The following is a 13,737-nucleotide window of genomic DNA, read 5'->3' as shown; positions in this document are numbered from 1 at the left end:
TAAAATTATTTGCCCCAAGAGATTTAATATACTAATAATATCATATATTTAACGTATCTCAGTATCCTATCATTATCTAAGCATCCTACTTAACTAAAAGAGAAAAATTTAGAATAATCTTTTTAGTTTATTTTACAAAATAACCCTAAAAAAACAAAACAAGATTTCATTGAAGGTAACTATACATTTATACATATAAATATATAATAAATTAATCTAAATTTAGAGTTTAGAGTTAAGGAATAAGGTTTTAGGGATGAGGCTTTAAGAGTGAAGTTTCAAATTTCTTTAAAAATATATATATTAAAATTTCAAAATAAATAGACATTTTAGTATTTTAATGATTTTTTTACGACAAAATTTTAAACAAAGCTATTTAAGAAAACTCCCCTAATTTGAAACAAATAATTTTATAAAAATACATTTCATACTGGACAAATAATTGAATATAGGTAGATAAAATAAGGTTTATTAGAAGGTTTTCTCTCTCCTTTTCTCTCTCTCTGTTCACACATCTCCATCTTTCACAAAGATGAAGTTGAAAAGAGTGAATCAATTGTGTTTTTTGTTTCTGATCTTTGATCAGATATTTAGTTTTCGGGTTAACCGATTAAAATAACTCTGATTTAAACTCTTCGAGTAGCCGATTTTGTTGTGTTTTCGACATAGATCAGAGCTTCTCTTCATAACTTTTCTTTTATCTCTGATATTGAGTTGATTAATAAAGTTCCTAATTGCTTAGTCGAATTATAAAATGTAGCTTTCAGTGTTATTTATATCCTCACCGCCTCTACTCAATCGGAATCGCTCTCTTGACTAGGTAATATCGAACGGATCAGAACCCACAATCCTCAGTTGGCACGCATCTCACTACAAGAAAAATGGCTTTTCTTAGCGGACGAAAAACGCTATCTATCAATACGATAGCGATTTATGAAATGATGTATCATCGTCCGTGATAATAGTCAAGCACTTTAGATAACGGTTTTTTGTGCCGATATCTTTTGTTCCGTTACAATAGCACTTTTTTATCTGCAATTAAATATTCTTTAATAGCATATAATTTTCGTTATTATTTTTTTATTGAAATTAAATATATATATATATATATATATATATAATTTTTTCGTTTAAAAAATGTAATATATCAAAATTATAATTTATAAATTAAATTGAATTACAAATTACAACTGGTTTACATGGAAAAAAATAAACCAAAACTAAACCAAGCTTAAACCTAAACCTATTTGCTAATTAAACCTAATAACAAAACACACCATCTTCAAGCTTCTTAACTCCACCGCCGGCAACCACCTCCATCAACGACAAACTCTGCCATGGATTCAGCACCTCTTCTCACGACCACCAACTTCTTCGTCGCGTCATCGCCACAAGCCCCATGCCTCCACTCTGCTCACGACCAGAAGATTCTCCTTCGCCTCCTCGCCACAAACCCAATGACCAACACTGTGTTCCTCTTCCCCTGTCTTCTCTGTCTCACCGGAGAGAAGCTCGGGCCGTCATCTCTGGTGCTCCGCCTTGATGTCTTCCACCTTCCCTGTAACATCCCGAGTTGTGATATGTGAAAAAGGCTTAAGAGAATTGATTTGGCTACCTATGTCACCAAAGTTGACTTACCTTTTCCGTCACACATCCGTTTAGAACTCCAGAGTTAAGCGTGCTTGGGCTGGAGTAGTGAAAGGATGGGTGACCTATCGGGAAGTGATTCGTGATACCGTGTAAGTGAGGCCAAAGCACGGAGAAAGGTCGGGTGGTGATTGCAGGGTCAGTAAACAATGATTTCGAGCCTTGGAAAATTAATGACCGACCGTCAGATGGGATGGGGCCCACGGGCCGAGTGAGCGGGCGTGGGTGGCCCATTAGCCGTGGGCGGTCGGGGCGTTACAAGTGGTATCAGAGCTGGTTAGCCGTCTCAGTTCTGACCTGAGAGGCGTCTTGAGACCTGTTGTGGGGCGCAACGAGGACGTTGCGTTCTTTGAGAGGGGGTGAATTGTAACATCCCGAGTTGTGATATGTGAAAAGGCTTAAGAGAATTGATTTGGCTACCTATGTCACCAAAGTTGACTTACTTTTTCCGTCACACATCCGTTTAGAACTCCAGAGTTAAGTGTGCTTGGGCTGGAGTAGTGAAATGATGGGTGACCTATCGGAAAGTGATTCGTGATACCGTGTAAGTGAGGTCAAAGCACGGAGAAAGGTCGGGTGGTGATTGCAGGGTCAGTAAACAATGATTTCGAGCCTTGGAAAATTAATGAGCGACCGTCAGATGGGATGGGACCCACGGGCCGAGTGAGCGGGCGTGGGTGGCCCATTAGCCGTGGCGGTCGGGCGTTACATTCCCACTGACGCTCCTATGCCATCTCTGTTTATATAACTTGCCATCTCTTAAGGATCTGGAAAGACAATATATATTTCTCTGCTACAAAATCTAAAAAAAAAAAATCTAACAGTAGGGGAAGCGTTAGGGTGAGAGAGAGAGATAGCAGGGGAACCGTCGGGAAGGTCTGTTGTAAATGACAAAGCTTCGGGGGGGATGAACCATAGGGACTCTCTAGCTAATGAGAAGAAAATACTTTGTTAATTTTAGTATCGAACAAGAGAGAGTTTAGGAAAAAAAAAGATATCGTGAGAAAGAGATTGATCTTAGACACAAGATCAAAACAATCAATGGCCAAAAATTGTAATCCTAATTTTGATAGATTAACCAATAAAGAGAAAGGATAAGGATTGAGTAAAATTGATTTGTAACCATTGGATTAAAAGCAATCAATGGTTGAAAAGTAATCAATCAAAAACTGTTTTTATTTAATAGTTGTTTTAGCAATTATAATTTTATTGTTAACTAATTTTATGTATATAAAAATTAAATTATCATTTACATCTATAAATTTAATGATATATAACATTAACAAAGTGCAAAATTTCATTTTATCTGAAAATCCATACAAATGCATTTATATAAAGTATATTTGTAAATAAATTAAAGATTTATAAATAATTAGTTTAAATTACATATGTAAATAAATTTAATATTTTATGATTTATAATTTTAAACTTGATGCAATAATTTTATAAGTTTTTATTTCGAGTCTATAATTTAATGTTTGGAATTTAGAATTAATGTTTAAAATATAAGGTTTGAGGGTTAAAAGTTTGGAGGTTTTGAATTTAAAATTTGAGAGTATTTTTCTTAAAGATTGATTTTTGAGTTTATATTTAAGAGTTGGAATTAAATTTAAGTTTTGATATTAAAACATTAGAGTTAAGTTTCATGTTTAGAATTTAGGGTTTAAAAACTTATTGAGGGTTTAGGGATTCAAAAGGCAAACATAACGTTTATTTATGTTTTGCTATTAAATCCTAAATTTTCATAGCGTTTCTAATTATACTATTCTATCATAATGTTTCTGAAAATACAAACGCTATCTTAAAAACACGGGTATATCAACTATAACATAATCGTAAAAAACGCTATACTTGTCTGCTATTAAAACACATTTTTCTTGTAGTGTCTCCTGGATGAGTTTAACAGAGATACATGTGTGCTCCTCTCAGAAGCTGATGAAGACTGAAGATGAGAAAGGAAGGCGGCGGTGGGAAGCTACTCTCTTCAGTATCGGAGTCTAAAGCGGTGCTGTTCTTATGGAGTTACTATAAAAAGCGAGCTTTCTTTCGATTTACGGCGAAGATACAAAGAAGATGAGAAGCTGCAGCACGGTGGAGCAGCTTTCCGGCGAAGGTTAGTCGATAAGGGATGCATGATAGACATGTGTAGTAATACATGTTCTTTGGTTCTGACGCTGACTCTGACGCTTGTCAAATTTGATGAGATCAACTGCTTCTTATTTGGTTTTAGAATTGTATTTTCCGTGTACACTTTGGGATATATATGTTAATATTTTATGCCTCATACCTTATGTATAGTCTAGTGGGTTTATATTTCTTTTAATGGAAAACCAAATCGTTTTGGTCTAATAGTAAAGGGGTTCTAACTGGAGTTTCCGTCCTGGATTCGAGTAGCATTGGCAACCAATAGACACCTTAAGTGGCAAAAAACTTGGTTTCTATGGGCTTCGTGGGATTAGTCTTTGGTCTAGAAAGCTTTTGGGATTTTCACGGTTATCAGAAAAAAATCTTTTAATGAAAATTGGATGGACATATATCTTTTAATGGAAATTGGATTGACAAAAAAAAAAGAATATAGATAAAATCAAATAATATATAAACAAACCAAAAAATAAGTTCTCAATTGTTTCAGTTAGTCCATCGAATATAATATTAATGCTAGCTATTATATTTAAACACATGTGACCATTTCTTGATTTTATTGAAAAGTGCTAATATTGTATTATATAGTCCTTCCGTTTTTAAATAAATGTCACCTTGACATTTTTCACACATATTAAGAAAGTGACGGAAATATATGTAAGTTGTTATTAATTATACCTCTCTGACCAATAATATTTGAGATAAATAAAATTATTTATAAAATCAATATAGTTTGCAATTAATTTTTAGCTGAAAATAAGTACTCTCTCTGTTTCTAATTGTAAGTAGTTTTATTTAAAAGCACAAATATTAGAAAGTTGTTATATAAAAATATATCATTTAATCAATTAATTCAATCAATTATAAAAATCCTAATATTATTTTATTGGTCACACAGTATCCAATAAATGAAAAAAATGCATTAAAATATGTAAATTACTTATATTGTAAAACAAACTCTTTTTGCTAAAACTATTTACATTTGAAAACAGATAAAATGTAATTTACATTAAAATTATAAAGTGACGATTTTTATGAAACAGATGGAATATCTAATATCATTATTGTATTTGATAAAGTCATGAAACCAGCAAAAGTAATATCATGAAAGTCATCATCAAGTCAACTACCACCGTGCATTATGGACGAATGTGCAATATTCAAAACGTCGGACTGCTCAAACTTACTTATACAGCTCATTTAATTTGAATATAGTTTCTTATATAAATATACACAAAAGTTAATCTCGGCTTAAGCAGAACCCGTATATATCTGAAGTCTGAACTATATGGAATAGTATTATATAATATATATACACGTCGAAGATGTAAAGTTTAATAATGTGCTCATCCTCCAATGAAATTAGGTCTTTACCAAATACAATGTAATAAATTCAAAACTTTGACTATTTGGCCTCTTTTCATGGCACCACTCCACCACCATTCTCCCTTGAACGTTAAGTAACCTTTTATACTCTTTTATTTGCCTCATTTTCTCAATTTGTTTCACAAATCATATACACAAAACTCGCACGTATACGCCAAATATTTTTTTTTATACGCCAAATATTACTCCATACCATATCTTATAAATTAAATAAAGAACCTGTACTTTGCTCTCTTAAAAACTCGACACATGCTGTATATAATTTCTTGGAGATTAACAAAATACAACCTTCAAGTTAAATCTGAAATCTCATTTTTTTTTTCTCTCACAATTTCTCTTATTATACATCTCTCTCTCTCTTCTGTCTCTGTCTCCATGAGCTCTATTGCTTCTTCTTCATATATTTCATCTTTAAGGCCATGAAGAAACACCCTAAACCGTGTAGTTTCCTTTTCCACATCTTTATACTCTCTTTGCTATTTGTCTTTCTTCTTGTTTCTTTTGCACATACGACCTCGTACAAGCGTAAAGCCGGCACTGGTCTCGGTCATAAGAGAATTCTAGCAAGTAATTTTGATTTTACTCCGTTTTTCAAGAACAAAGATCGTACTCAACGTCAGCGTAGAAGCTCGACCGAAAAAGAAACTGAATCTTGGTATAATGATGAGGACCGGATCGTACCTAGCGGTCCAAACCCTTTGCATCACTAGCTAAAAGGGTTTTAAAACTTTATTTGATTCAATAGGTTTTTGTTGTTTTTTGAATAATATATTGTTGACTACTACATACATGACCGTGGATCATGAATCTATGTTGTGAAGTGCATTAGATTGATGTAACCATTATATTTGTGTATGGTTTCTTGGTTTGCAAAATGGGGCTCGTTATCCTCTATCAATAGCTTCAGTTTTTTGTAAACTAGCTAGTTAAAGTTCTCTCTGCTCTCACTACACTGATTCTTAAGATATCCACTGTACGTAAGCAATTTATGTGAATGGATTGAGACAAGGTACGTACAGCGTTAATCTTTTGTCTGAATATATTTTTCTTTTTGTTATTATGTTAAATTTATTGGTTATAAATTAATAGTTTTATAAGTATTTTGTACATCTTCTATGTTTTTTATTTTGTTGTGAAATTGAAACTAGTGTCTTTACAAAAGATACTACTTTCTGATAATAAAATTTAATGATCATATGTGAGAAAATATTCTGGTACTATATAAAATTAGATCTCTAATATATAGTTCAATATAAGTTATTTAATGTTTTAGTTTGGAACTTTTTTTCCTTAAGATATTTAGAATGGCATATAGTTGGTATTGACATTTAATTTGTAGAAAAAATGGTATCCATAACCGATCTTTCCAAATGTCAACAAAAAGGTTGTGTTTGTTCACTAGCCATTCAATTAAAATATAGCGCCACGAATAAAGGCGAGTGCATGTTTGTGTGGTATGTGGTTCGATTGGATAGCCGCTTCAAGAATAAATTTTCTGCGATAAAATCTACGTCTTGCGTCTTGCGTCTTGCGTAGAGTGAATTTTTATGATAACTATTTAAAATATATAGTATTGAAAAATGATATCAAGCCAGTAATAACTCGGTTTTATTATGGGTAATCATGTCGGTTTAACTACATGTTTAGGTTTTGTTTAAAAAAAAATAAACTACGGGTTTAGGTTCGGTTTGGTTTATTAAGGTCTAAGAAACTCTTAACCAAAGTCAATTCATAACCAAAGTCAATTCAAATTAGTTTGGTTTGATTTGTGTTCGATTTTATTTCAGTTTGGATTGTGTTCGATTAAGTTTTATTGTAGTTTTGTTTGTGTTTGGTTTGTTTTAATTTGGTTTTGTTTATGTTTGTTTAATTCAATCGAATTGATTTTTCTAATATTGTTTTAGTTACAAAATATAATTTATAAGAACATAAAATCTATCTCAGGTACATTTAAAATATTTTTACCATTCTTTCTTATTCTATTTTGATCTGATTTTGTGATATAATTTTTACCAAAGAATTTAAAATATGGTTTTCTGTTTCCTTTGAATTTATTTTCTGGTTTGATTGTCCTCTTTAGAGATTTTATCTTGATGATATATTTCTTGGTTTTGATTCTTTAGTGTGTGTGAAAATCAGAGAAGAGATGTGGTTTGCGGCATCAATGAAAATTGTGTCGGGTTTTGAGTTGGAACAACTTACGAAGTCTTTTCCAAGATTTGTAAGCTGCTAAAGAGTAAAGTTTTTTTAAGTTGTGTTCTTGAAGTTCTTTTCCGATGTGAATAACTTTTAAATTATCTGATATTATTTAGATTAGCCAATTTTTAGTTTTATTTCATTATTACATGTTATAAACACGTATCACAAATTGTAACGGTTAACAAATTGTTAAATGTTTATATACATAGTTTGTTAGTTGATACATTGTTGAGACATGATTTGTTAGTTGTTATATGAGTTATTATCCGATAAATATTTTGTTAGTTGATATACGACTTAAGAATAAATGATAAGTATTCACTATTATGTACAGTATGTTATTAATTCCTGTAACATTAGACTAACCGTTATAACTTGTGCATATGTAAATATAACTGCTTAACCAACTATCTAACTTAAAATAATACTGTACTGCAATCGGTTTTTCATAGAAGATTATAACATGTACAATCGTCAAAGCGGTTTTTGATCATTCAACTAACTGTGCAGTGGGACCCTTTAACACATATATTGCTTACAAGTAAATAAATTGATATTATCATTATTATTAATATTACACCTACACATAAACAAGCTTTTTGTGTATAAGCGTCTTACATATGACAAATCCATCATGTTGCTCAACTTAAGCCGGCCCCATTTAACATATTCTCATTTTATTATAACGTATTCTCATGTTGCTCAACTTAATCAACTATGGGTCATGCTTTTTATCAAAAGGTTTTCATTAATTTTATTTTTGAAAAATGGTTTTCATAACTTTGGACGGTGCTATGTAGTTTTATTTGATATATAATTACAAACACTTGTGTAAAAATAAGAAAAATAAAGATTCAAATGTTTATGTACGAATCTAAAACATAATATTATAAATATGAATTATGAATTTAGTTGAGGAAGTGTAATGGTAAAAGTATTTTTATAATGTTATACAGTTAGAAAATCCAAATTATAAGTTCATTCTATAAGTTATTTTGTTTTTATCTTATGTAAATAGTATGATTTTGCTTTTATAAGTTGTTTACTTTAATTTAATGAATATTAATATAATAAATTTAAATTAATTATGTACACCAAAAATACAATAAATGTTAAGCTATGCATAAAATTTGAAATAAAAAAGCATAGGTTTATTTATTGTTTGTAAAAAAAAAACAAAGTACTTTTAATGTTAAAAGATAAGTATGGAAAACTTTAAAATTTATAGGTCTTATTCCTATCCCAAAGTTCATATCAATATATATCTTTTTGAAAAAAAAAAAAATATATATATATACTGTTAAATCGATACTACTAACCACATTTCATCTATTCTAATAAAAGAGGATTATATTCAATTGAGAAATATTTAGTTCAGTTATTTACAATCCACATATATATAATTCAAATTGACTTTTGAACTGTACTTAGATATAAAAGTTAAATTTTTCAAAAAAAAATTAAAGAAAAATATGTCCGCCCTTTAAAAGTTTATCAAAATTTAAAGAATCACAAATCATATAGTTTATTCAATTTATGTACTATTTAAAATATATAAAAACATTGAATCATTTTAGAAAAAATATAATCAAATTTAAATAGATGTTTATCGGCTAACCAATGTCGGATCGTGGGTTAGTGACGGTCTTTAAAAAATTTACAGGTTTAGCTGGCTTTTAAATATCGGATTTTAACTAAGTCTGAACCATATTACATATGCCGGATTTACCCGTTTGACCGGGGACCTGTATCGAATACAAAAGCGGGTCTGGATTGTCTACAACAGCATAAAACAAAGAAAAATATGATTAAAAACATATATAAAAATTAAATTTCTAAAAAAATGTTATCAAATCTTTATTACTTAAGATTATTAGTTGTCGTATATATATTTAGTCACATTAGGTAATTCCATAAGTTTTATTTAAGGAAAGATATATGCGACCAATGTAATGCTAGAGAGTATAATTTTTAGACTATAGTTTATATAAGGTGCTGTAGAATTCTTTGAAATAGGATTTAGAAAGCATACACAAGTGACACATAAGATGAGGTCCTTTTTTAATTATTACAAAATTGATGTTACATCTTTTCAAAAGATCCCTAATTAATATATAGAAGATATCTTAAATTTGACTCCTAAAAAGATAGAACAAGACTTAGGTTCACCCCATAGGTGAACCTTTAAATTCACCACACCATTTATGACTAATCAAACTGACATGTAGATAATTAAATAAAAAATATTAAATTTATTTAAAATTAGCTAAAAAGAATAATGTCAACTCTAAACCCTAAATCTTAATTTCTAAACCCTATACATTAATTCTTAAATCCAAACCCTATACCCTAAAGCAAAATTATATATCCTAAATCCAATATCTAGACCCTAAACCCAAACCATAAACCTTAAATTTAAACCCTATACCTTAAACCAAAATCCTAGACCATAAACCCAAACCGTATACCTTAAACCCAAATCCTAGACCTTAAACCCAAACTGTAAACCCTAAACCCAAATCCTATATTTAAATTTTAGGGTTTAGGGTCTAGAATTTGGATTTAGGATATACAATTTGGGTTTAGAGTTTACGTTTTGAGTTTATGGTATAAGGTTTGGGCTTAGAATATACGGTTTGGATTTAGGATATATGATTTGGATTTAGGGTATAGGATTTTGGTATAGAGTTTAAGTTTTGATTTGGATTCTAGGATTTGGATTTGGGGTATAAGATTTTGGTTTATGGTATAGAGTTTGGATTTATGAATTTATATTTAGAGTTTAAAAATTAAGATTTGTGGTTTAGAATTGACATTATTCTTTTTTAGTTATTTCTAAATAAAATTTAATATATTTTATTTAGTTATCTACGTATCAATCTGATTGATCATAGAAGTATGGTGAATTTAAAGGGAGTGAACGTAAGTATTGTGCTTGTTATATAGTCTGAGTTCACGAATAGTTCTATTGTCGTGATTAAGATCGTTTATACCTGTTCGTCGAATGCTCTTTGAACTTTCAAACATTAATAGTATAATTCTAAAGAAAACGAATGTTTCAAAGTCTCAAAAATTCATTGTCCATATATGAGAAGATATCAAAATATATTTTAAAGAACACTAACGCAAAATTGACCGGTTCCACGGGTAACCCAACACCTTTTTCTTAAATCTCGTCGACGCGTTTGAACTTATTTATTTATATATTCGTTCATTTCAGACAATATGAGATGAATCCGCCTGGAGATATCGTCTTTGACTTTGACCCACTAAAACAAAAAAAAAGAAAAAACTCTGATCGTATTTTTCCGGCGAAATTATTATGTACCGTTCTACGCCGACACATAACTCTTCAAACAAGGGTCTAAGCGTGAGCTATCTCGTTTCTCTAATGGTACTCTGCGCCAGGCATGCGAATCGCCTCTCCAAGAAGCTAAAGCCGAAGAAGCGCACGCACTACGAAAACTTCGGCGGCCGATGGAATCTGACGAGTTCGCCGATGAGATTTAAGGCTGACAAGGAGAAAACGGCGGCGATGGAGGAGGAGGAACATGGCCTTTGGCAGAGAGAGATTTTAATGGGCGGAAAATGTGAGCCGTTAGATTTCTCAGGAGTGATTCACTACGACCGTAATGGACGGCAGTTAAGAGAGATGCCACCGAGGTCTCCACGTGGCACTCCATTCCCAGTTCCCCAACCCGTTCTTAAGACGGGTCGCCATGAACGGGTCACCGTTGGACATGATAGGAACGAATGATTTTGAAGCAGCAAACAGATTATGTCTATGAAGCATGTTATTATTGTAATGCCTTTTATTCTAAGTTATGTTACAACATTTAAACTTGGGGTTCAAAGTCCAAACCAACATGCCACACTAATATATACTCTTGCTAAGTCAGTTGCTACTGTAATCTGATCATTCCCTTTAGAGATTAGCTTTTATGTTTTCAAATCGCGTTCATGTTTTAAGATATTTACGATATATCGAAAGTATCCGTAGACTGCGTCAGCCAACTTTCAATCATAGCATAGAGCCAGTAACGGTAAAACAGCTTTTCGTTTTTATTTGGTTATTTAAATTGTAGCAAAAGATCGAGTTTTATTGGCTCGATTAAAGTTTGGTTGTTCATTTTAATATTGACTCGATCCGCTTTATTTATTTAATCTGACGTAGTTCAGTTTGACTGGGTTATGTGTGGAAACTGAAAATGCTATTTATACTTTGCTTATCGAGAACAAGTCAGCGGTGAGTAGCCCAAAAGCTATTAAAATGAGAGGCAATGTCCAAAACGAAAAAACAAAACTGAAATAAAAGTTGCGTTTCCACTCTTATTATTTCTTCTTTTTTTTCAGTCTTACTATTTTTTTTTGTAAATAACGTAATTTAATTTAGTTACTAGATATGGATCCCCGCAACCGCGCAGATGTTACTTTTATTTTTATTTATATAAACATTTTGTTTTTATTTCAAGAATAGTGTATATTATAATCACATATATTCAAATGTGTATATGGATTTTTCAAACATAAGTATGTGATTCAGTTTGTTCAAGAAAAAAAATATATGATTCAATTTTCTTGTTTTTCAAAAAATTAATAGTTTCAAAATCTAATATGTATTTGTATCTTCTTTTATACATTTTTGTTTGTTGACTTAGTGTTTGATTATTAAACTCATGAACATATGTAAAGCTGGATAAATAGAAAACTATTTCCATTTCCAAAGATATTGTAAAATTTTACAAAAAATAAAGTTTAAAAATAATCGTACTTAAATCTTCTCAGATCATAATTATAAGTATAATGTAATTAATTAAAAATTTAGTATTTTTGGTTTTTTCAAATCAAGTATTAAAAAATAACACTGACATATATTTTAAATAAATTACATATGAAGGTATACTATTAAATATAAATTTCAAAATCTATACTTAATTTTAAGATTTCAAATTAAAATGTATTTTAAATAAGCATAAATTTCAGAAAAATATATTCAGTTTATCTTGTTAAGATATTATTAGATTACTAAGAACATACATTTAATAAAAAATTAAGAAAAATTCTAATTTAAAAATCACACATATACTGAGTTTTACTTCTCTTTTAGTAAGGAAGATTCAGAGGAAAAGAATTTTTATTATATACAATTATTATACCACTATATACTATATAATTTCAAAATAATATAGTACATAGTGAAAGCTTAATAGACTAAATAAACTTACATAAAATTATTAAATGTAATATTTAAATCAGCTAAGAAAAATATAAACTTAACAATATATTAATTTTAGGAGTGGGCGTTCGGATACCTATTCGGATTCGGTACAGGTCTGTTCGGGTTATTATTTTTGGGATCAAAGATTAGCCTCATTCGGATATTTCTAAATTTTGGTTCGGATTCGGTTAGGATAATTGACGGCTCGGGTTCAGATAACCAATATAAAATATTTTTAAAATTTTAAAGTTTATTCTATACTTTAATTTCTCAAAATCTATAAGTAAAATAATATTTTACATATAAATTTGAATTATATATGTAAAAATACCTAAACTTAAATATAAATTGGTTTGGTTTGAATATCTATATAGAGAATCAATAGATATTTTAAGTGTTTTGGTGTTTTGAGTCTATTTTAGCTATTTTAAATATTTATTTTTGACTATTTGTATATATTTCGACAACTTAAAAGTATCTTATATTAAATAATTTTTTGACAACTTAACTTAATTGCATTTTGTAAAATCTTATTGGTTAAAAATATAAGAAATATAAAATTACAGAAAACTACGTATTTTATAACTAAATTTTAATATGTTTTATTAAAAAATATGAAAATTCTAAAATATGTATCAGTGCATTAGTTACTCAAAAACTGATGTGATGACTATTATTATGTTGTTATATACAGTGAAACCTCTATAAATTAATAATGTTGGGACTACTACACCAAATCTATATTTTTTATTAATTTATAGAGATATTAATTTATCGATATACAAATTGAACCAAAAACTCAATTTGAAACTATAAAATTATATTATTTTATAGAAAATTTTAGTATATATTAATTTATAGAATATTAATTTAAAGAGGTTATATTGTACCTTGCAAGTGATAACCAAAAACATTGCGGTTGTTAGGATTATAGGGTCTGACCAAAATAATAAGTTAAGTCTGATGAAATTAGTTATCTTTATGTTAGGTAGCGGGTTAATATAGCGCAAGTATAGGAATCAGATAGTGTGTTGATTAATAAATTGATTTCACATATTTAATTCAATAAGGAAACAAATATACGTTTGTTAACCGAAAGATTTGGAGTGATATTAGGCGTGGATGGAAATATTTGGAGTGATATA

The 13,737-nt window shown here is 29.9% G+C and overlaps 3 protein-coding genes across 3 annotated transcripts; 2 read left to right on the top strand and 1 right to left on the bottom strand.

The window, feature by feature from the left end:
* Positions 1–1,145: 1,145 nt before the first annotated feature.
* On the bottom strand, positions 1,146–2,666 carry LOC108857439 (uncharacterized). Its single transcript, XM_057009545.1, has 2 exons — positions 1,639–2,666; positions 1,146–1,558 (listed from the first exon to the last, which is right to left on the bottom strand). Exons 1-2 carry the CDS (start codon positions 1,879–1,881, stop codon positions 1,415–1,417), a joined length of 387 nt encoding a protein of 128 aa, XP_056865525.1. The 5' UTR covers positions 1,882–2,666; the 3' UTR covers positions 1,146–1,414.
* Positions 2,667–5,346: 2,680 nt separating this feature from the next.
* LOC108857705 (CLAVATA3/ESR (CLE)-related protein 11-like) lies at positions 5,347–6,030 on the top strand. Its single transcript, XM_018631719.2, has one exon. The coding sequence runs from the start codon at positions 5,595–5,597 to the stop codon at positions 5,883–5,885; it is 291 nt and encodes a 96-aa protein (XP_018487221.1). The 5' UTR covers positions 5,347–5,594; the 3' UTR covers positions 5,886–6,030.
* A 4,563-nt stretch (positions 6,031–10,593) lies between these two features.
* Positions 10,594–11,384, top strand: LOC108855314 (uncharacterized). Its single transcript, XM_018629104.2, has one exon. The coding sequence runs from the start codon at positions 10,697–10,699 to the stop codon at positions 11,129–11,131; it is 435 nt and encodes a 144-aa protein (XP_018484606.1). The 5' UTR covers positions 10,594–10,696; the 3' UTR covers positions 11,132–11,384.
* The last annotated feature ends 2,353 nt before the right edge of the window (positions 11,385–13,737 follow it).

Source organism: Raphanus sativus, chromosome 1 (assembly GCF_000801105.2).
Source record: "Raphanus sativus cultivar WK10039 chromosome 1, ASM80110v3, whole genome shotgun sequence".
Classification (NCBI taxonomy): domain Eukaryota; kingdom Viridiplantae; phylum Streptophyta; class Magnoliopsida; order Brassicales; family Brassicaceae; genus Raphanus; species Raphanus sativus.
This window is presented reverse-complemented; position numbering and strand designations above follow the sequence as displayed.